This window comes from Aquarana catesbeiana, linkage group LG10, assembly GCF_042186555.1.
Source record: "Aquarana catesbeiana isolate 2022-GZ linkage group LG10, ASM4218655v1, whole genome shotgun sequence".
Classification (NCBI taxonomy): Eukaryota; Metazoa; Chordata; class Amphibia; order Anura; family Ranidae; genus Aquarana; species Aquarana catesbeiana.
The window spans coordinates 226,755,835-226,780,478 of record NC_133333.1 but is presented as its reverse complement, the minus strand read 5'-3'; the positions used below and the strand labels follow the sequence as shown (position 1 = coordinate 226,780,478).

Genomic DNA, 24,644 nt, shown 5'->3' with positions numbered 1-24,644 from the left:
CAGGGGATCAAATACTTTTCCCTTATTGTAGCATGTAATGATTTTATTTTTTGTCTGGGTTTAATGACACTTTTTAAAGCAGAACTTTACTCTCTCAATCAAAACGGACTATTTTTAATCCTTATGCTGCTAACATTAGTAAATAATTGGGAAAGTATATCATATTTACCGTATATACTCGAGTATAAGCCCAGTTTTTCAGCACATTTTTTTGTGCTGAAAATGTCCCCCTCGACTTATACTCGAGTCAAGCGTTTATCTGCAGCAGAGAATTACAGTTTCTGAACTGACTTTGGGGCCCTGAATCTCGAGGCCACTTGGTGCTAGGAACCCCAAATTTGGTTTTCAAACCCAGTGAAACTAGCTCTGCAACATATCCAAAGCTGGGGTTCCTAGCACCAAGTGGCCCCGAGATACGGGGCCCCAAACTCAGTTTGGAAAATGTCATTCTCTGCTGCAGAAAAGTGCTTGACGTTTTCCGAACTGACTTTGGGGCCCCGTATCTTGGGGCCACTTGGTGCTAGGAACCCCAGCTGGTTATGTTGTAGTGCTAGTTCCACTGGGTTTGCACACCAAATTGGGCTTCCTAGCACCAAGTGGCCCCGAGATAGTTGGTCAACTGTGTCCATCTGCAGCAATGTCATTTCGGGACCCTTTGGGTCCAGAGACCTCAAATGTTGGCTGCAGCTAGGGGGCATCCAGGAACCCTTAACTACCAAGTTTGAAGTTCGGGGGACCTATGGCTGCAAATGGGCATTGTTGACCCTCTTTTCCACTTACAGTAGCTGTGCATTTCTCACTTTAGGCTTATATTCGAGTCAATAAGTTTTCCCATTTTTTTGTGGTAAAATTAGGTGCCTCGGCTTATATTCGGGTCGGCTTTTACTCAAGTATATACGGTACTTGTTTTAGGCTGGGTTCACACCTCCAACGGATGCGGCTCGCAGCAGGGGTCCAAAGCGCCTCTGTTCTCCGTTTCCAGAGATGAATCGGGGCTGAATTTTTGCCTGAATTCAGCCCTGAAACTGAGCCAAAGACGCACAGCACTTCTGTGCAAGCCGCTCCGGAGACGCAACGGAGATACGGGGACCAGCTCCATAGAGGGCCGGTCACAATCTCCTGTCATGCAAATTGGATGTGGAGAAATTCGCATAGGTGTCAACCCAGTCTTAAAGCGGAGTTCCACCTAAAAATGGAACTTTCACATTAAGGGTAGGTGACCCCCTGACATGCCACATTTGGTATGTCATTTTTTTGGGGGGGAGCGGAAACCCTCTAAAAAGAGGGTTCCAGCTCTCACTTCCTCCCGGGGCTCCACGGAGCCGGAAGTCAGTTCACCTCTCCCCCCTCCCTCTCGGCAATCATCTGGGACACGTCACAGGTCCCAGATGATTGCCCGGCCAGTCACAGAGTGCAGTGCGACTCGCGCATGCGCGGTGCGTGCAGCCGGGCGCCCACAGTGACAATGCCGGCGCCGCAGAGAGGAGGGGGAGATGAGAGGGGCTTCGTTCCCTCGCATCGCTGGACTCTGGGACAGGTAAGTGTTCGATTATTTAAAGTCAGCAGCTGCAGTATTTGTAGCTGCTGACTTTTATTTATTTTATTTTTTTTTAACAGAACTCCGCTTTAAACTTTTTTTTATTTTTTTATTTTATTTACATTTCTTTAGTTACTTCCTGGTTTATTGCCTAGGCAAATGATTTCATACATCCCAGGAGTCTTGGGAGAAGGGGCTTTCTTAGCTAAGCACATCATCTCCTGCTTGCTTGTCTGAGCAGATGAATGCTACATGAATCATCTGCCCTTACTCAAGATGGTTGCCCCCAGGAATGCTAGAGGGAGACCCAGTGCATGTTGTACTTGGTAACGTTGAAATCCACTGCGGAGCGGTGAGGTCAGATATTGCGCCCCCTCCACCCGCCCACTGCTGTCCCCTTATAATCTGGCACAGGTTTCCTGTATAGGATGACTTATCCCAATATTGCTAAGCTGTATCTATGCTGTTTCTTTGTGTATACAGATCCAGCAATGTGTGGAGTTGGTGAGTCGAGCGAAGAAGCCTGTATTCATCCTGGGCAGTCAGGTGACCCTTCCCCCCACACCAGTGGACAAGCTCAGGTAAGGGGTACTTGGTCTGACCTATCAGGGAGGCCAAGGGAAGACCGGTCTTGGAGAGCCAACATAACGAGTCTGATTCCCAGCATGACATTGTTTTTGTTCTTTCAGAAAGGCTCTGGAATCCCTGGGTGTTCCATGTTTCCTGGGAGGAATGGCCAGAGGCATGCTGGGAAGGAATAGCCCTATCCATATCCGACAGAATCGCAGGGAAGCGCTTAAGGAAGCGGATGTCGTTATACTGGCAGGTAAGATTGATAGACCTAATAATCTTAAAGCAGAGTTCCAACTATATAATTTTTTTTTTTTTGGATGAATATAGTTTTTTAAATACTATTATTTATATGACTCACGGTTTTGGGATCGATCGCCGCTCAATTGCCGATTTTCGATCATATGATTTCTTATATTATTCTATCCCTGGCATGTTCCATATTGCTTGTGGGCATGTGAAGCCCACAAGCACTATCTTCCGGGTTACGGTGCAGCTGAGCGACCAGCATGCACCGCTCCGCTCTCGCGCACGCGCAGTATGTACGGCTCGCGGCGCCGTACTCTTCTGATGTTGCCATCACAACGGCAAAAAATCAATTTTTAATCTTGAATGAGAGGTTGAGAGGTCAAATCGATTCAAAATTTAAGCAAATCGATTTTTTTAGATTTTTTTTTTTTTTTCACCGCGCTGGTCCTCAGGAGCTGCGGGCAGGAGTTTTTAGGTGAGGCCGCGCCTAAAAAATCCTGCCCGCAGCTCCTCAGGACCGGCGCGGTGTCAAAAAAAAAAAAAAAACTCGATTCGAATCGTGAATCGAGTTTTTTTAAGAGAATCCCAGATTTTTTTTTTTAGAAATGGAGATTGCCTTCAACACGAGACTGGCGTCATCGCGTCACTTCCGGTTTCGCAAGAATGCGTTTAATAAAAAGTTAGAAATTTGTGTGGAACTCCACTTTAAGCCTGGGTTCACACATGCAAACACAGACATTCGCTGGTGCCGATCACATGCGATGTCTGTGCAATGCAAATTCAGCTACACAGTTGTATGGCTGAACTCGCATTGGATTCGCATAAAAAGGTGCAGGGACTTTTTTTTTTTTTCCTCACTGAAATCGGATTGCATGGGTGTTCTCACCCATGCTATCCGATTCCTGTCCGAATTCACAGTTTGCACTGCGAACCGATCTGGGAGTGTCATTAACTTTGTCTTGACACCCGCAGCGGTTCGCAGAGGGCAGTGTCAACTGCCTGTGGGGAGGGTGCGATGCAGGAACCGGCGCTGGGATCGATTTGGTTTCCCGCATCGCAATAGTGTCACTTTTGGAGCATGTTGCATATTACACCCGTAACATGCAACATGCTCCAGCACTCCCCCAACCCCTAATCCTCACCACTGTGACAGCGGGTGGGAGGTCCTCTCCCCACAGCTTCTGTCAGATTTAAAATCTGCTCAGCTGTGCAGGGCTCTGGACAACCACATCATTCATTCACAGGGATCTGTGAATGAATAAACTACAAATCCCATCATCCACTGCAGCAGACAGCTTGTAGTTTTCAGCGGACTGCGAGGACACTGATGGGCACTCTCAGAGCCCCTTCACACTGAAAGCGCCCCGGGCGTCGCCGGTAAAGCGGCTCTAATTTTAGTGCCGCTTTACCGTCGTTTAATCACCGCTATTCAGCTGCAGCGGCAGTTTGCCGGCAGTATGGCGGCGCTGCCCATTGATTTCAATTGGCAGGGGAGCTATAGGAGTGGTGTATTCATCGCTCCTATAGCGCTGCAAAGAGGCTGCTTGCAGGACTTTTTGTGACGCCCTGCCAGCGCAGCGCCCCAGTGTGAAAGCACTACGGCATTCACACTGGTTTGCAGCTGAGGCTTTTTTCAGGCGCTTTACAGGCCCTATTTATAGCGCTAAAGCGCCTGAAAAACGCCTCCAGTGTGAAACGGGTCTCATAGTCCACTAACGCTTCCTCCAGTTTTCTTACAGAAAGTCCGTACAGAGGAAGAGAGAGAGAGAGAGCTGGAGAACGTACCTGCAGGAGCCTGACATTGCGCCTATAATCCAATGATCACTGGTGCAATGCTGTGCAGGCTTCTGGGGGGAAAAAAAATAACAAATGCACATTTTCTTTTTCTAAAAAAAAAAATATATATATATTACATGTGTTATTTTATCCCTAAGCCCCCATTCTCACTGATGTGATTTGACAGTTCTAAGTCGCATGACAAGTCGCACCCTATTGTCAGCAATAGAACTGTTCAAATTGGTGCAACTCCGACCTTGCGATGCCGCACTGATTTTGAAAAAAGGTTACTGCATTTTTTTTTTTTGCGATTTCAGGTGCGACCTGCATAGACATCTGTACATGAAGTTGCACAGATGCCAGGCAAGTCGCACCTGAGATCGCACTGACCTGCAGCTTTGAAATCGTGCGACTGTCAGGGGCCCTGTCAGCCCCCTCCCCCTTGACATTCTTCATTTGAAAATTGAGGAAACTTATCAGCCAAACAATATTGATTGCACTACAGATGTTGCGTATTGCTGCGCATTCAGGAGTGAGCGCAATAACTCGAGGCCCATTGTTCACGGTTATGTCTGACCAGATAACCTGTAGGGGGCCTTTTAAAGCATCACCTATGGAAAATACATTTTTTTTCGCCATTTCACGGGCGCACACAGCTTTAACCACTTGCCGACCAGCCATCGTCATTCTACTGCAGCAGGTCGGCACGGTCCCGCGAACCGTCGTAGCTGTACATCAGCTCCCTTTAAGCGGGATAGCGTGATCGCAGGCACGAGAGGAAGAACACGGACGTACGTGTGTGTGTAAACACACAAATCCCTGTTCTGTGAGGAGAGAAGATGCACATCGTGAGTTCCTAATAGCTAGGAACCACGATCTCTCATCTCCTTTAGCCAGTCCCCTCCACTTACAGTTAGAACACACACTTGGGGAACACCGTTAGCCCCTTGATCGCCCCCTAGTGTTAACCCCTTCCCTGCCAGTGACATTTATACAGTAATCAGTGCATTTTTATAGCAATGATCGCTGTATAAATGACAATGGTCCCAAAAATGTGTCAGAAGTGTCCTATGTGTCCGCCATAATGTCGCAGTCTCGATAAAAATTGCAGATCGCCGCCATTACTAGTAAAAAAAAATAATAATTAAAATGCCATAAATCTATCCCCTATTTTGTAGACACTATAACTTTTGCGCAAACCAATCGGTATACGCTTATTGCGATTTTTTTTTTTTTTTTTTTTTTTTTTTTTTATTACCATAAATAAGTAGAAGAATACATATCAGCCTAAACTGAGAAAAAAAAAAAATAGCTTTTTTAAAAAAAAAAAAATTGGTGATATTTATTATAGCAAAAAGTACAAAATATTGTGGTTTTTTTTTTTTTTTGTTTTTTTTTTTTTTTTCAAAATTTTCGCTCTTTTTTTGTTTATAGCGCAAAAAAATAAAATAAAACGCAGAGTTGATCAAATACCACCTCTATTTGAAAGCTCTATTTGTGGGGAAAAAAGGATGTCAATTTTGTTTGGGTATAGCGTTGCACGACCGCGCAATTGTCAGTTAAGGCGACGCAGTGCCGAATCGCAAAAAATGGCCTGGTCATTCAGCAGCCAAATCTTCGGGGCTAAAGTGGTTAAGGCTTGACATGTTTGGTATCTATTTATTCAACACAACCTCGTCTTTTATATTTTGCCAAAAATTGGGAAATATATTACGATTACATGCCCTAAAATTAACTTGGGTCAAGTGGGTTTTCTTGTTTTATAAACCGTTGTGCCAATATAGTGTCACATAAAGAAATTGGAACTACCACTCTTTTATTCTCCAGGGTGTCTGCTTTTTAAAAAATATATAATGTTTGGGGATTTTACGTAATTTTCATGCCTAAAATTCTTTTTTTTTTTTAAATGTGTGCAATAGAATGTAAAAAAAGCTCTGGCAGTGAAAGGGTTAAAGGGATAAAATAAAGGACTGTTGCATATATTGATGAGATGGATTGGATTTTTTTTTTTTTTAATCTTGACCTGGCATACACTTTAACCATTTACCCATTGGGCACTTAAACCCCTTTTCTAACCAGACCAATTTTCAGCTTTCAGTGCTCTCACATTTTGAATGACAATTACTCATGCAACACTGTACCTATATGAAATTTTTTCCTTTTTTTCACACAAATAGAGCTTTGTTTTGGTGGTATTTAATCACCGCTGGTTTTTTTATTTTTTGCGCTATAAATGAAAAAAAGACTAAAAATTCTGTAAAAAAAAAAAAAAAATGCATTTTCTTCTTTTCCTTTATACAATTTTACAAATTGCTATTTTTGCTTCCTAAATTTTGGCCTAAATTTATGCTGCTTCATATCTTTGGTAAAAATAACCCAAATCGGTGTATATTATTTGGTCTGCGTGAAAGTTATAGAGTCCACAAGCTATGGTGCAAATCCCTGAAAATTATATTATATAAGGCGTACCCCCCAAGGAAATACTAAGGGACTTTTTAGGCAACTAATCAGCAAATATTTAGGAAAAAATATAGAAAATGAATGTAAAATATGTGGTGCATACAACACCAACAGTAAATTGCATATACGACATAGACAGAATCATATAACAAATATCCTTCAATGTTTAGCCCAGGGCTATATAATTTTTTTTCTCAATATTTGCTGATTAGTTGCCTAAAAAAGTCCCTTAATATTTCCTTGGGGAGTACTCCTTATATAATATTGTTTAATTTGGGATGTTGGCAACACGTGGGTCTTCTCGGTTGGATCTCTATAAACTAATCCCTGAAAATTGATCACACCTGATGTACTGTCAACCTCATTTCTTGAGATATTAACAAGCCAGGAAAGTACAAATACCCCCCAAATGACCCCTTTTTGGGAAGTAGACATTCCAAGCTGTCTAGTAAGAGGTGTGGTGAGTTGTTTTTTTTTTAAGTTGTAATTTTTTCACACAATTCTTTACAAAATCAAGATATTTTTATTTATTTATTTTTCACACAGTATATGTGTACCACAAATTACACCCCAAAATACATTCTGCTAATCCTCCCGAGTATGGCGACACCACATGTGTGAGACTTTTACACAGCCTGGCCACATAGAGAGGCCCAACATGCAGGGAGCACCTTCAGGTGTTCTAGGAGCATAAATTACATATTTAATTTTTTGACTACCTCTTACACTTTTGAAGGCCCTGGAGCACCAGGACAATGGAAACGTCCACAAAATGACCCCATTTTGGAAAGAAAACACCCCAACTTATAATCTGTGAGGCATAATAAATCTTTTGAACATGTCATTTTTTCTACAAGTTTTTGGAAAATGTGGAAAGAAAATGAAAACTTTTTTTTTTTTTTTTCCATTTATACAATATTTCTAACACAAAGCATGTACATAGCAAAAAATACACCCCAAAGTAGATTCTCCTACTCCTCCTGAGTATGGCGATACCACACGTGTGAGACTTTTCCACAGTCTGGCCTCATACAGAGGCCCAGCAGGTGTTCTAGGGGCATAAATTTCAAATCTAATTTGACTACCTATTACACTTTTGTGAGACACTAGTGGCATGGATGAGAACTGATGTGGCATAGATTAGGATGGATGAGCTGTGGATGGGGATGGCTGAGCATGGTTGAGCCATGAATGTGGATGGATAGTATGGATGGGATGAATGAGTATGAATGGCATGGCTGGGTATGGCTGAGTATTGATGGCATGGCTGGGTATGGATGGGATGTCTGACAATCGATGGGATGGCTGAGTATGGATGAGATGGCTGACAATGGATGAGATGGCTGACAATGGATGAGATGGCTGACAATGGATGAGATGGTTGACAATGGATGAGATGGTTGACAATGGATGAGATGGTTGACAATGGATGAGATGGTTGACAATGGATGAGATGGTTGACAATGGATGGGATGGTTGACAATGGATGGGATGGCTGACAATGGATGGGATGGCTGACAATGGATGGGATGGCTGACAATGGATGGGATGGCTGACAATGGATGGGATGGCTGACAATCGGTGGGATGGCCGACAATCGGTGGGATGACCGACAATTGGTGGGATGGCCGACAATGGATGGGGTGGATGAGCATGGCTGGATGGATGAGTTCTGCAATGGGCACAGATCAGTGCTGTGGGCACTACAGATCCAGCCCACAGCGCTGCTGCACCCGATCTCTCCCCTCGCACTGTACCGATCGGTACGGAAAGGGGAGAGAGGAACCGGACATGACGCCAGTTTGTTTACAAGTGATCGCTCCGTCATCTGACGGAGCGATCACGTGGTAAACGACCGCTGTCAGCACACCTACCTGGGGGTTGACTTACTGAAGGCAAATAGCCTGTGCACTTTGCAGGTGCAGTTGCACTCTGTAAATGCATTTGCTCCAGAGCTTAGTAAATGAGGTGAAGTTTCACTTTGAAAAGAATACCCAGTGACTAGACATGTGCACTGCTGAAAAATGTTTCCGTTTTCGTTTCATTTGGGGGTTTTTTCCGTTTTTTTGGGTCATTCGTTATTGCAATTCGTAAATTTGAAAACTTGAAAATCCGAAAATAAGAAAGAAAATTCGAAAGAGTAACTAATAATAACGAACTATTAAATTATAGGTATTGGAAAACATTCCGTTCCCGAGTGTCTCCGAGCGTCTCTGAATGTTTCCGAGTGTCTACGGCGCCCCCACCTCTAGCCCTATGCGGTACTGCATACATTAGCAGTGACACTGGAACAAATTATCTGAGTTCCCATTGATTCCTATGGGGAGAATTTGCTTTAATATACGAGTGCTTTGGATTACAAGCATTCTTCCGCAACAAATTATGCTCGTAATCCAAGGTACTACTGTACCTATCATTTAATAGTTCGTAATAGCTTAAGTTATTAGTTATTATTTCAGATTTTCGCATTTTCGTGTTTGCGGATTTCCGAATTTATGAATTTGGAAATTTTTGAATTTAGGAGTTTATGAATTTCCGAATTTAGGAATTATCAAATTTAGGAATTTTCGAATTTAGGATTTTTCGAATTTAGGAATTTTCGAATTTAGGAATTTTTGAATTTTAGGAATTTAGGAATTTCCGAATTTAGGAATATTCAGAAAAATATGTTAAAAGGGTTTTCGTTAATTCGGATATTTCTGAATTAACAAATTTGTCGAATTTCGTTAAACGAAACCAATTGCACGTCTACCAATCACATGCAAGGAAAAATATATAAAAACAGCATTTTTGCCTGCAAATGATTGGATGATGGAAGTCAGCAGAGCCCCCCCCTTATTTACTAAGCTTGGAGCAAATTCCCTTGCAGAGAGTGACTGCACCTGCAAACGGCTCCCTGTCTGGTGTGCTCATAGAAGAATGCTGCCAGTTTGAGACTCTTGCCTAGACCAGGAGCTGACATAGAACAATCGGCACACATCAGAGTACCCGTCATACCTATTTATTATCCATGTAGGGAAGAATGCTGTGTGCAAATTCTTTATCTCCTTCCCAAAATCTCTTTTCACAAAATAACTTTCATTCAATGTTTTGTGTTCTCCTTCCAGGCACTGTGTGTGATTTTCGGCTTTCGTACGGTCGCGTCCTGAACAGACGCAGTAAAATCATTGCGGTGAATAGAGACAAGTCTCAGCTTTTGAAGAACTCGGATATGTTTTGGAAGCCGGCTGTTGCTATTCAGGGTAATTTCTTTGTCTCACAAGCTGTTGATGGCCCCATATGAGGAACCTGATAAATGTCACTAACATACAGAATGGATTCCAGTCCGTACACCATTGAGTCGTTAACCGCTTCAGCCCCGGAAGATTTGGCTGCTGAATGACCAGAGCATTTTTTGCGATTTGGCACTGCGGCGCTTTAACTGACAATTGCGCGGTCGTGCGATGTTGCACCCAAACAAAATTGACGTCCTTTTTTTCCCACAAATAGAGCTTTCTTTTGGTGGTTTTTGATCGCCTCTGTGCCTCTGTTTTTATTTTTTGCGCTATAAACAAAAACAAGCGACAATTTTTAAAAAAACACAATATTTTGTACTTTTTGCTATAATAAATATCCCAATTTTTTTTAAAAAAGCAAATTTTTTCTCAGTTTAGGCCAATATGTATTCTTCTACATATTTTTGGTAAAAAAAATCGCAATAAGCATATATTGATTGGTTTGCGCAAAAGTTATAGTGTCTACAAAATAGGGGATAGATTTATAGCATTTTTATTTTTTTTTATTTTATATAGTAATGGCGGCGATCTGCGATTTTTATCTGGACGGCGACCTAATGGCGGACACATCGGACACTTTTGACACATTTTTGGGACCATTATCATCTATACAGCGATCAGTGCTATTAAAATGCACTGATTACTGTGTAAATGTCACTGGCAGGGAAGGGGTTAACACTAGGGGGCGATCAAGGGGTTAACTGTGTTCCCTGGGAGGTGTTTCTAACTGAAGGGGGCGGGGACTGACTAGAGGAAATGACAGATCGTGGTTCCTAGCTATTAGGAACTCTCAATCTGTCTCTCCTCACAGAACAGGGATTTGTATGTTTACACACACACGTCCCTGTTCTGCCTGTCGTGCCCGCGATCACTTGTGGTCAGCAGTCATTGCGACCGACGGCCACGATCATCGGCACCCCTGCAGTGCAGCAGGCACGTGCGCGCACCTGCTATCCCGATCCCGCAAGCTGACGTATAGCTATGACGGTGCGCGGGATCGTGCCGACCATCCGCAGTATAATGACGGCGGCTGGTCGGCAAACGGTTATGGTGCGCCAGACTGGGAGATACAATGACATACAGTCATATGACAAAAACACATTTTTTTATTACAAAGTTTAAAATATTACATTAAAAGCCCAATATACATCCAAACACATTATACGCCATATCCTTGCATATTTTATCAATAACAAGCGATTGACATCTCTTTTATAAGCATGTAGAATTGATGCGTTTCGTATGATTTGCCTCCTTTAGGATCCACACTTGCACACAGAGAATAGATATGGCTAGAGCAAAGAAATAATAAAATAAACATAAAATACAAAGAAGTATACTGTATACTAGAGCTGCACGATTCTGGCCAAAATGAGAATCACAATTTTTTTTGCTTAGAATAAAGAACACGTTTCTCGCGGCATAACATTATCTTTCACATTATACAAAAAAAAAAAATTGGGCTAACTTTACTGTTTAGTTTTTCCTAATTCATTAATTCATTTTTTCCCCTAAAAAATTGCATTTGAAAAACCGCTGCGCAAATACAGTATGACATAAAATATTGCAACAATCGCCATTTTATTCTCTATGGTCTATGTAAAAAAAAGATATAATGTTTGGGGGGTCCAAGTAATTTTCTAGAAAAAAATATAATGATTTTAACTTGAAACCAACAAGTGTCAGAAAAACGTTTAGACCCCATACACACTATTTGGTTTTCTGCAGATTTTTGTCTTCAGATTTACCAAAACCATATAATATGAGGTCAAACCTTAATGCCGCGTACACACGAGCGGACTTTACGGCAGACTGTGCCCGGTGGACGGGATTTCGTCGGACAATTCGATCGTGTGTGGGCTCCAGCGGACTTTGTTTGCTCAAAAGTTGGACGGACTTAGATTTGAAACATGTTTTAAATCTATCTGTTGAACTCGAGTCCGGTCGAAAAGTCCGCTTGTCTGTATGCTAGTTCGATGGACAAAAAGCCACGCTAGGGCAGCTATTGGCTACTGGCTATGAACTTCCTTGTTTTAGTCCGGTCGTACGTCATTGCGTACGAATTCGACGGACTTTGGTTGATTGTGTGTAGGCAAGTCCGTTCATTCGGAAAGTCCGTCATAAAGTCCGGCCTAAAGTCCGCCGAGCAAAGTCTGCCGTAAAGTCCGCTCGTGTGTAGGCGGCATAAGAGTTTCAATCAGGCACGCCCTTGCACTACATGGTTTTGGTAAATCTGAAGACAAAATATCTGCAGAAAATCTAATAGTGTGTATGGGGTCTTAGGATGGCCATACATTATACAATTTTCTTGTACAATTTTCCTTTAGATTTACCAAAACCATATAATATGAGGTCAAACCTAAACACTTTTTCAATTTGTATGCAATCAAACAGACCCTTGCACTACATAGTTGAAGGTAAATTTAAAAGAAATTGAATAAGAAAATTGTATAATGTATGGCCAGCTTTAGACCCCATACACACTATTAGATTTTCTTCAGATTTTTATCTTCAGATTTACCAAAACCATGTAGTGCAAGGGCTGCCTGATTCCATACAAATTGAAACTCCTAAGTTTTGACCTCATATTATATGGTTTTGGTAAATCTGAAGCCAAAAATCTGCAGAAAATGGAATAGTGTGTATGGGGCTTTACTCTTTAAGTGGTTAAACTTCCCTCATATACAGACCAAAGTTCATTCCTTTGATCTGAAGAACAAAACGTTACAATGTTTATAGTTAACTTAGCAGCTGAGGAATGTTGTGATACTTGGCAGACTGCCTGTTTGTTTTTTTTTGTTTTTTTGACAGCTGTCAGCTTCAGCAGAGAATTCTCTGCATAGAAAGATTCGGGAAAATACTTTGTTAAGATCACGAGCGGGAAAAAATTGTGATAATGATTGATGATTAATCGTGCAGCTCTACTGTATACACTGTATATGCTTTTAGATTGTAAGCTGTAATGAGCAGGGCCTTCTGATTCCTCCTATGTTGCACAGTATTGTAAGTGTAATGTCTGCCCTCATGTTGTAAAGCTCTGCGCAAACTGTTGGCACTATATAAAATCCTGTATAATAATGTTAATTACATGAAAACATTTTATACTTTTGCAAGGAGAGTGGTAAGGAGGAGGGGAAAAAAAGCAAGACATGCGAAATGCGTCGATCCCAGTCTGGCACACCTTAACCGCATGCCAACCAGCCGCCGCAGTTCTACTGCGGCAACATGGCTCGGCTGCACGAATCGCCATCATGGTACGTCGGTACCATAGACGGCCACTAGGGGGCACATGTGCGCCACCGGAGGTGCGCGCCCCCTGCTCACCCACGGAGCCGATGCGAGTGCCCGGCGGTTGCGATCACTGCCGGGCTTCCGCGATCGCTCAGGGCACACCGAGAACCGGGATCTGTGTGTGTAAACACACAGTTTCCGGTTCTCTGAGGGGAGAACAGATAGTCTGCTCATACAAAGTATGTAAGTACAAAGTATGAACAGCGATCTGTCATGTCCCCTCCCCCCTTCAGTTAGAACACGTACTAGGATACACGTAAACCCTTGATCACCCCCTAGTGATTAACCCCTTCACTGTCAGGGACATTTTTATAGTAATCAATGCAATTTTAATGCATTGATCGCTGTAAAAATGCCAATGGTCCCAAAAATGTGTCAAAATTGTCCAATGTGTCCGCCATAATGTCGCAGTCCCGATAAAAATCACAGATCGCTGCCATTACTAGTAAAAAAAAATTAATAATAAAAATGCCATAAAACTATCCCCTATTTTGTAGACACTATAACTTTTGCGCAAACCAATTAATTTACGCTTATTGTGATTATTTTTTTTTTTTTTTAATAAAAATCTGTAGAAGAATACATATCAGCCTAAACTGAGGAAAAAAAAATGTTTTAAATATTTTTTTGGGATATTTATTATAGCAAAAAGTAAATAATATTGCGTTTTTTTCAAAATTGTCGCTCTTTTTTTGTTTATAGCGCAAAAAATAAAAACCAAAGAGGTGATCAAATACCACCAAAAGAAAGCTCTATTTGTGGGAAAAAAAGGACGTCAATTTTGTTTGGGTGCAATGTCGCACGACAGCGCAATTGTCAGTTAAAACGACGCAGTGCTGAATCGCAAAAACTGCAATGGTCCAGGGCTTAAGTGGTTAAAGTCCCATTTTTGGGGTTTTCCGCCTTACCCTGAGTGTTGACCCCTTTTGGTGGGACTTTGTTTGTTCACAGATCCCTATGAATGAATGGCGCGGCTGTGTACGATGATTTAAAATGTGACAGCGGCTGCAGTGGAGAGGATCCCCTGCCAGCTGTCACAGGGAGGGCACTCAGGGGGTGAGGGTAGGGGGCTGGAACATCTTACACTCTAAATACGAGTGTGACGTGTTCTGGGAAGTGGACTTTGGCTTTACCCTCTGATATATATACACAGTCTACTGCTGAAAACGTCAGTATCTTATCCACACATGGATGTAGTATATCAGACCTCCCGTGGCCCGCTGTGATTTCCTTTAGTCGCCTATTTAATTAACTTCTTTAGTTGTAACCCTGACCCTCCGATATACTTACTACATTCTGATCTTCTTTATTTCCAGGAGACGCCGGTTCTTTCATCACCCATCTCACTGAAGGACTGAAAGGATACACATGTCCCAAGGACTGGCCAGAGGGCCTGAAGTCAGGAGATGAAACCAAAGAGAAAGCCAACCAGTAATGTGTCCATATTTGACCTTTGGCCAGTTTCATTTAGGTTTCCAATCCTCAGAATATCTCGGTGGACCAGCCACTCTAGTGTTCTGCTGTCTTTCTATACATCCTCTTTCAACGGGTTTATCGCAGGCTGTCACATTTTTCTTATTTACACTACATGGGCAAAAGGTTTTTGACAACCTGACCATCACACCTATATCAGCTCGCCGAGCATCTCATTCCAGCGTGGAAGAGATCAATTGCCTAAATTGACTTTATATGCTGCAGTATTAAAGTGGTTGTAAACCCTCTGGGACAAGTTTTACCTACAGGTAAGCCTAGATTAAGGCTTACCTGTAGGTGCTTGCAATATCTCCTTAACCTTAACCTAGCGGTTTAGGCGATATTTGCAAAAAAGACTGTACCGATGTCTACGGCGCAATGTGCGCCGTAGACAACGGCGCAGGCGCACTGAGCATGCCGTTGGTGAAGGCAAGCATGCCGTCACTGACAGCTCCCGCGTGCATGCGCCGGAGTGACGTTATCGCTGCTCCGGCCACTCTCAGCGCCGGAGCAGCGATACCCGGAAGTCACTCCGGGTATCATGGCGCCGACGAAGGATGTGAACGAGGGTCGCTTCGGGGGCTTCGATCTCAGGTAAGTAATTTATAATGAGCTAGTATGCTATGCATACTAGCTCATTATGCCTTTGTCTTGCAGGGTGCATGTTTTTTTTTTTTTTTTTTTTTTTTCAGAGGCTTTACTTCCTCTTTAATAGTGGTCATCACTAGAAACATCTGAATTTAAAGTGATGATAACGTTTTTCCATTTTTTTCAATTAAAATAACGAACATGTTATACTTACCTGCTCTGTGCAGTGGTTTTGCACAGAGTAGCCCCGATCCTCCTCTTCTTGGGTCCCCTTATGCATTAAGATAAAAAGCCTTCTGTGTGCAGCAGCCCCCCTAATACTTACCTGAGCCCCATCTCTATCCAGGAGAGCTGCACGATTCTGGCCAAAATGAGAATCACGATTTTTTTTGCTTAGAATAAAAAGATCATGATTCTTGCGACGTAAAATCTTTCACATTTATACAAAAAAAAAATTGGGCTAACTTTACTGGTTAGTTTTTTTTTTTGTTTTTTTTAATTCATTAAAGTAATTTAAAAAAAAAAAATTGCACGTGAAAGACCGCAGCGCAAATACAGTGTGACATAAAATATTGTAACAACCACCATTTTATTCTAGGGTCTCTACTAAAAATATATATATGTTGTTTGGGGGTTCTAAGTAATTTTCTAGCAAAAAAAAAAAAAATGATTTTAACTTGAAACCAACAAATGTCAGAAAAAGGTTTAGTGTTTAAGCAGTTAAACTTTCCTCATTTACACACGAAGTCTATTCCATTGACAAATTGTTACAATGTTCCACCACTAAAGAATGTTGTGATTCTTGGCAGACTGCCCGGTTTTTCTCTTCCTTTCTTTTGATGTCTGTGGCTTCAGAATAGCAGAAAGAATTCTTTGCATAGCAAGAATCGTGAAACGCTTTTGTCAAGATCGCAACAGGGAAAAAATCGTGATAACGATTCTTGACGATTAATCGTGCAGCTCTACTATCCAGCGATGCACACAAGTTCCTCAGCCGTCCGGGACTCTCCCTCCTGATTGGCTGAGACACAGCAGCGGCGCCATTGGCTCCCGCTGCTGTCAGTCAAAGTAAGTTAGCCAATCAGAACTGTCTGATTGGACCTTCGGAGCTGTTGCTCGGCTCGGGTGCCCCAATAACAAGCTGCTTGCTGTGGGGGCATTCGACAGGAGGGAGGGGCCAGGAGAACTGAAGAGGCACCTGAAAAAAGGAGGATCCGGGCTGCTCTGTGCAAAAAGTATAGCATGTTTGTTATTTAAAAAAAAAAAAAAAAAACTTTACAATCACTTTAATGCAGAGAATGCATTAAGGTAAAAAACAAAAAACCTTAAGACCCCTTTCACACAGGCGCCTCCGTTTGGCGGACTCCACTAGCTCAGCGGGGGGATCGCTCCGCTGATCCCCACTGAGTAGGCGGATGACAGGTCCATCTCCCCTAAGTGTGCGGAGCAGAGACAGACCCAGTCCCACTTTCCTCCTGTGAGGAAATAGCATAGAAACGGAGCGTCTGTCTGTGTTCATCTGATCCTATCCAATCCAATCCGCCAGATGGATGGAAAATACGACCACCATCCATCTGGATTTATCGGATCGGATAGCAGCGGGTGTCAGCAGACATGTTACCGCTGACATCCGCCGCTCCATAGGGGTGAATTGAGGGTTCGATCAGGTCCACTTGAAAAACTGACGGGTGGACCTGATTGGACAGCCCCAAGGCATTAGAACCACTTTAATAATTTGGAGGAAGTGTCCACATTCTTTATACATATAGTAGATGTGATGGTCAGGTGTCCACAGATTGTTGGGCATATAGTGGACCTACTTCCCTTATATGAATGTACTACCCTGTTTCCCCGAAAATAAGACCTAGCATGATTGTCGGTGATGGCTGCAATATAAGCCCTACCCCCCCAATAAGCCCTACTTAAAGTCCTTGTAGGTCTTGTTTTCAGGGTAGGGCTTATTTTCAGGGAAACAGGGTAGGGCTTATTTGGGGAGTAGGGCTTATATTGCAGCCATCACTGACAATCACGCTAGGTTTTATTTTCGGGGAAACAGGGTAGTACATTCGTATAAGGGAAGTAGGTCCAGGGTAGTTGCCTGGCTTTGTGAGTCATTGATCCAGAATAGGTGTGCAAAGTTTTGGTCACACAGTGTATATAGGAAATGTCAAGAGATTAAGTTAGTTGTTTAACCATCTACATTTTAGTAAGCTTTGTGATTTTTCCACAATAAAGAGTTGCGTTTTAACCCCAGGGGAAAATCTGAAGAGAAGACCGAGAGACACCTGAATCCCTTGAAAGTGCTCCATGTGGTGGATGAAGTGATGGCGGAGGACAGCATCATTGTTGCAGATGGGGGAGATTTTGTAGGGAGCGCGGCCTACATCCTTCGACCAAGGGGACCTTTGTGCTGGCTGGATCCAGGTAACTGCTACAGATTTCGAAGTGAGGCCAACAATGGAAGGTGTCTACAAGATGACCTGACCGTGTTGTTGCACATTACAAACAGATTCTGCCATTCATGTTTTTAATACAGTTTTAGAAGAATGAGCGAATGAATGTATTGGGTTATAATCAGCATTAACTGCTTGCCGACCAGTGCACGGCGATATACATCGGCACAATGGCATGGCTGCGCAAATGGGCGTACCTGTACGTCCCTGCCGCATACTCCGTGACCGTGCCTCGGGTCCTGCGGACTCAACGTCCGGCGATCATGTCACGGAGCGGCAGAACGGGGAGATGTAAACAAGGCATTTCCCTCTTCTGCCTAGTGACATGACAGAGATCTACTGCTCCCTGTCATTGGGAGCAGTGATCGCTCTCATGTCAGTGGTAGCCCATCCCCCCCCCATAGTTAGAATCACTCCCTAGGACACACTAAACCCCTTGATCGCCCCCTAGTGTTTAACCCCCTTCCCTGCCAGTGTCATTTATACAGTAATCAGTGCATTTTTATAGCACTGATCGCTGTATAAATGACAATGGTCCCAAAATAGTGTCAAAAGTGTCCGCCATAATGTCGCAGTCATGATAAAAATTGCAGATCGCCGCCATTACTAATAAAAAATGAATAATAAAAATGCCATAAATCTATCCCCTATTTTGTAGACGCTATAACTTTTGCGCAAGCCAATCAATATACGCTTATTGCGATTTTTTTTTTTTACCAAGATGTAGAATAATACATATCGGCCTAAACTGAGAAAGAAATTTCGTTTTTTTTTAAATATTTTTTGGAGATTTTTTATTATAGCAAAAAGTAAAAAATATTTAAAAAAATAAATATATAAAATAAAAAATAATTGTCGCTCTTTTTTTGTTTATAGCAGAAAAAATAAAAACCGCAGAGGTGATCAAATACCACCAAAAGAAAGCTCTATTTGTGGGGAAAAAAAGACGTCAATTTTGTTTGGGCGCAACGTCGCATGACCGCATAATTGTCAGTTAAAACGACGCAGTGCCGTATCACAAAAAGTGCTCTGGTCAGGAAGGGGGTAAATTCTTCCGGGGCTGATGGCTTGTAGTTCTCAGTGAACTACCAGGGCGTTGGTGAGCGCTCTTGGTAGCTCATTGATTCTTCCTGTCATTTAGTAACTGCCTGCATGTGCAAGGACAGACCGCTACACAGGCCGTCTGCAGGAGCCTGAGATTGCACCGGCGATCTGCTGATCACGGGTGCAATGCTCTGCAGGCTCCTAATTAAAAATAATAAAGCACTTTTCTTTCTCGAACATCACGGGACACAGAGCCACAGTAATTACTGATGGGTTATATAGGTATCACTGGTGATTGGACACTGGCACACCCTATCAGGAAGTTCAACCCCCTATATAATCCCTCCCCCTTGCAGGGATACCTCAGTTTTTACGCCAGTGTCTTAGGTGATGGACGTGTAAAGATGTCCTGTGCTGAGCTCCAAAGGGAATATCCTAAGATCCTATACTGGGGCAAGCCAGGCGAACCGGATCCATTCAAAGTGTCTTTTCATGGCCGAATTGAATGGTACCCGGGCCTCGTGTCCGAAGAAACGAGGTTTTACCCGTAATGCTTCTCTTTTTAGAGAGCTGGACCCCGCAGATCAGAAAATGGCTTTAAACTTCCTAATTTCTGGCGAGGTGCTTTACGGTCCCAGAACTGTTGGATCCCCCTACTGATGGGGGCCCCAGTCTCTGATGGTTTTTTCAAACGGAGCCCACCGTGAGAGGTGAAGATTGGGTCTGTGTAAACAGCACCCTGCGGCTGGATAAGGTAAGAGGAGATTCCACAGAATTTTTGAGTTCTAGTGGCTTTTCTCCTTTAAGGTAAATGCATGCTATGCCTATTGTGACCACCGGGGGCTGCCAAGAGCACAAACCTACACATGCTGAATGTCTGTCTCAGGTGTTGTAATCGCTGTGTATGTCCCAGCGTATCAAGCAGGCTGCAAGCAGGTAAGGTGGATGGGGGGATTTCTCATGTTTGAATGTTCCCCCCCAGGCTAGAGAGGGGCCACAGGGGTCTAGAAAGTGGTTATACCACCCGGGCTCTGTGGCCTAATGGCCACCATCTCTGAAGATAGCCGTTCAGGCAAATCTTGTTACCAGTCTCCCTCCTCCCCCCCCCCCCATCCCCAGCCTTTTCTCCAGAGCATGACAGGAGAGTCGGCAGTGTGGGAAGCGCTCGTTTTTTTCAAAACTCGAGGGGGGGGGGGCGGTAGAGGAGGGGGCGGGATGTCAGCACAGTGTTTAGACTCCCACTCAGGCCAACTGCAGGCTATTAAAGGCACTCTGTACAGGTGCACTCAGCCTTCTGAGAGACACAGAGCTGACGGTCGCATGTAAGGTGGGACACAGGCATTCTCCTAGGCAGCATTTACTGAAGTAACACCAGACTGAGCATTGGGTAGCAAGGCTTTTAGCCAGACTACATCGCTCAGCGGACAGTGTTCATTTGTATACCTCACACCTTGTTGCTTTGCACTATGGGTAGAAGAGGTTCAAGCACCCCAGGAACCAGAGACACTAGGGGATCTCGTTCAGGTTCTGAGGGCCCCCTGTCGGCAGCATCCTTCCCCCCTAAAGATGGGCCAGGGACGGCTAGCCAGGGAGAGCCATTGGGGTCAGGGGCTACACCTGCTTCTGGCACTTCAGCCCCTGTATATATTACACAAGAGGTTTTTTCCTCAACCATTAATGGTCTAGAGGAAAGATTAATGGCCGTGATTACGTCTTCACTCAGTGGAAGAAAACGCACTAGGCTTTCCTCTGTTCCCCAAGACCCTCAGACAGAGGAGCTCTGGGATAAAGGAGATGAATCCCTTTCAGAGGATCGGGATGGGATGGATGATTCCTCTTCGGAGGATTCAGGTGGAGAGGGACCCTCTGCGACTTCCCAAGAGGAGAAAGTCTTAGTGCAGATCCTCACTGGATTGGTCCGCTCCACATTTAAGTTGCCCATACCTGAAACTGCTAAAGAATCCTCTTCTGCTTTGGGGTCACTGAAACCTTTCCAAGCAGCACATGCTTTTCCTGTTCATACTTTACTTGAAAAGCTTATTTATTCTGAGTGGGATCACCCAGACAAACGTTTTTTTCCGCCGAGAAAGTTTTCAACACTTTATCCGATGGAAGAAAAGTTTATTAAAATGTGGGGAATTCCGGCTATTGATGCCGCCATTTCCTCAATAAATAATAGCCTGACTTGTCCTGTAGACAATGCTCAGATGCTCAGGGATCCTGTAGATAAAAGGATGGAATCCCTATTGAAGGATGTTTTCTCCTTAGCAGGATCAGTGGCCCAACCTGCAATAGCAGCGATTGGAGTCTGTCAATACTTAAGAGACCATGTTAAGCAGGTCATCAAAGTATTACCTGAACAGCAGGCCCAGGGGTTTGCTAACCTTCCAGCGGCCTTATGCTTTGTGGTTGACGCCATTAGAGATTCTATCGTGCAAACCTCCCGTCTTTCACTGGGGTTGGTGCATATACGTAGAATCCTATGGTTGAAAAATTGGTCAGCCGAAGCACCATGTAAGAAGCTACTGGCTGGGTTTCCATTTCGTGGTGCAAGGTTGTTTGGAGAGGACTTGGATAACTATATCAAGAGAATCTCTTGTGGGAAAAGCACTCTCTTACCTGTCAAGAAGAAGAGTAAGCGTCCCTCTTTCAAACGGACTCTTTCCCCAGCGCCGGGGGCTTCAGCCTCCAGGCAGTCTCGACGGCCGCCTCCATCGGGGTCCAGAGACAAGAGTCAACCCCAGGGACAAAAGAAGTCCTGGGGAAAGAAGCCTACTAGGCAAAACACTAAGACCTCTGCATGAGGGGGCGCCCCCGCTCACTCGAGTGGGGGGAAGACTGCGACAATTCTCAGAGCTCTGGCAGGAGGACTTCCAGGACAGATGGGTAGTCTCCACGGTAACCTTAGGGTACAAGCTGGAGTTTCAGGAATTCCCTTCTCCTCGGTTCCTCAGATCAAATGTTCCCAGAGACCCAGAGAAGAAGCAGTCACTCCTTCTAGCGTTAGAGCGACTTTTGTCGCAGGAGGTCATTATGATAGTTCCCGCAAAGGACCAGGGATTGGGCTTCTATTCCAACCTTTTTACGGTCCAAAAGCCAAATGGGGATGTCAGGCCCATTTTGGACTTAAGGGATCTGAACCGATTCCTAAGGATTCAATCCTTCCGCATGGAATCAATTCGAACAGTAGTTCCCACCCTGCAGGGAGGAGAATTTCTGGCATCAATAGACATCAGAGATGCATATCTGCATGTGCCCATTTTTCCTGCTCATCAGAAGTTTCTGCGCTTTGAGGTAGGAGGGCGCCATTTCCAGTTTATGGCTCTGCCCTTTGGGATAGCCACTGCACCTCGAGTGTTCACAAAGATCTTGGCTCCTCCTCTGGCCAGATTAAGGGCTCAGGGTATAGCTGTCATAGCATACCTAGACGACCTGCTCTTGATAGACCGGTCGGTAGCCTCTTTGAATGGAAACTTGAGGACCACGGTCAGGTATCTAGAACACCTGGGTTGGATCCTCAACTTAGAAAAGTCTTTCCTAAAACCAGTAAGAAGACTGGAATATTTAGGTCTGATTATACATACAAGCCAGGAGAAAATATTTCTACCCCAGGCAAAGATCACTGCTTTGAGAGAGCTGATTCTGACAGTAAGGACCAAGAAGGGTCCCTCAGTCCGCCTTTGTATGAGGCTACTAGGGAAGATGGTGTCTTCATTCGAAGCAGTTCCCTATGCTCAGTTTCACTCAAGAATGCTGCAACACAGTATTCTGTCGACCTGGAACAAGAAGGTTCAGGCATTAGACTTTCCGATGCACCTGTCGCATGCGGTGCGTCAGAGCCTCAATTGGTGGCTCATACCCGAAAACCTGCAGAAGGGGAAATCCTTTCTACCGGTTACCTGGACGGTGGTAACAACAGATGCCAGTCTGTCAGGTTGGGGAGCAGTTCTGGAACAGGCTGCGGTCCAAGGGGTATGGTCCAAGAAAGAGAGGACCTTACCCATCAACATTCTGGAGATCCGGGCGATACATCTAGCTCTAAAGGCCTGGACTATCAGGCTACAGGGTTGTCCGGTCAGGATCCAGTCCGACAATGCCACAGCAGTGGCTTATGTCAATCATCAGGGAGGCACCCGGAGCCGAGCTGCTCAAAAAGAGGTGAACCAGATCTTAGTCTGGGCAGAGATGCATGTGCCATGCATATCGGCAGTTTTCATCCCGGGAATAGAGAATTGGCAGGCGGACTATCTAAGTCGCCAGCAGTTACTTCCAGGGGAATGGTCTCTGCATCCTGACGTCTTTTGGGCCATATGCCAAAGATGGGGGGTTCCAGATGTAGATCTCTTTGCATCCCGATTCAACAAAAAGATAGACAGATTTGTGGCAAGGACAAAAGATCCTCTTGCATGTGGGACGGATGCGTTGGTGATTCCGTGGCATCGGTTCTCACTGATTTACGCATTCCCGCCTATTCTGCTACTACCACGACTCCTTCGCAGGATCAGGCAGGAAAGGAAGTCGGTACTTCTGGTGGCCCCCGCTTGGCCCAGAAGGACTTGGTATGCAGAAATAGTAAGGATGACGGTGGGTTCCCCGTGGACCCTACCGGTACGCCCAGACCTGTTATCTCAAGGTCCAGTGTTCCATCCTGCCTTACAAACGATAAATTTGACGGTTTGGCTATTGAGACCCACGTTCTGAAGAGTCGTGGGCTCTCAGGTCCTGTCATATCTACCTTGATTAATGCAAGGAAGCCAGCTTCCAGGATGATTTATCATAGAGTCTGGAAAGCTTATATAACCTGGTGTGAATCCAGAGGTTGGCATCCCAGGAAATATGTCATAGGTAGAATCCTTGATTTTCTACAGATGGGATTAGAGATGAAGCTGGCCTTGAGTACCATCAAGGGCCAGGTCTCTGCTTTATCAGTATTATTTCAGCGGCCACTTGCTTCGCATTCTTTGGTCCAAAACTTTATGCAGGGGGTGATGCGTCTTAATCCTCCGGTTAAAGCGCCCCTAAACCCCTGGGACTTGAATTTGGTCCTGGCTGTGTTACAGAAACGGCCTTTTGAACCAATAAGTCAGATTCCTTTGGTCTTGTTGACAAGGAAATTAATTTTTCTGGTGGCCATCTCTTCTGCTAGAAGAGTATCAGAATTAGCAGCCCTTTCCTGTAAGGAGCCTTATTTGATTATACACAAGGATAGAGTGGTACTACGCCCTCATCCTAGTTTTTTACTGAAGGTGGTTTCTGATTTTCATTTAAACCAAGACATTGTTCTACCTTCCTTTTTTCCAGATCCCTGTTCTCCGGAAGAGAGATCTCTACATTCGTTGGATGTAGTAAGAGCAGTTAAGGCCTATCTAGGGGCAACTACTCAGATCCGCAAGACGGATGTTTTGTTTGTGCTGCCAGAGGGTCCCAATAGAGGACAGGCAGCGTCAAAAGCTACCATTTCTAAATGGATTCGACAGTTGATCATTCAAGCTTACGGTTTGAAACAGAAGATTCCTCCGTTTCAGATCAGGGCACATTCCACAAGGGCTATTGGTGCTTCTTGGGCAGTGCATCACCGGGCCTCTATGGCTCAAATCTGCAAGGCCGCAACCTGGTCTTCAGTTCATACATTCACCAGATTCTATCAGGTGGATGTGAGAAGGCATGAGGATATCGCCTTTGGGCGTAGTGTGCTGCAGGCAGCAGTACAGGGTCCTCAGGTCTGATTGCACCCTACTTGGTCGTGGTTCCCCCCCCTCAGGTAGCATTGCTCTGGGACATCCCATCAGTAATTACTGTGGCTCTGTGTCCCGTGATGTTCGAGAAAGAAAATAGGATTTTTTAAAACAGCTTACCTGTAAAATCCTTTTCTTTCGAAGGACATCACGGGACACAGAGGTCCCACCCCTCTTCTAATACACTATATTG

The 24,644-nt window shown here is 44.1% G+C and overlaps 1 protein-coding gene across 1 annotated transcript in view; it reads left to right on the top strand.

Annotated features, from left to right (window-relative positions):
- The window catches only part of ILVBL (ilvB acetolactate synthase like), a 74,238-nt gene that overhangs the window by 33,604 nt on the left and 15,990 nt on the right, over nt 1-24,644 (top strand). Inside the window, exons 8-12 of the mRNA XM_073603386.1 lie at nt 2,021-2,118; nt 2,227-2,363; nt 9,700-9,834; nt 14,475-14,589; nt 17,474-17,643. Of these exons, the coding sequence (XP_073459487.1) occupies nt 2,021-2,118; nt 2,227-2,363; nt 9,700-9,834; nt 14,475-14,589; nt 17,474-17,643 (655 nt within the window). The remainder of the gene's footprint in view (nt 1-2,020; nt 2,119-2,226; nt 2,364-9,699; nt 9,835-14,474; nt 14,590-17,473; nt 17,644-24,644) is intronic.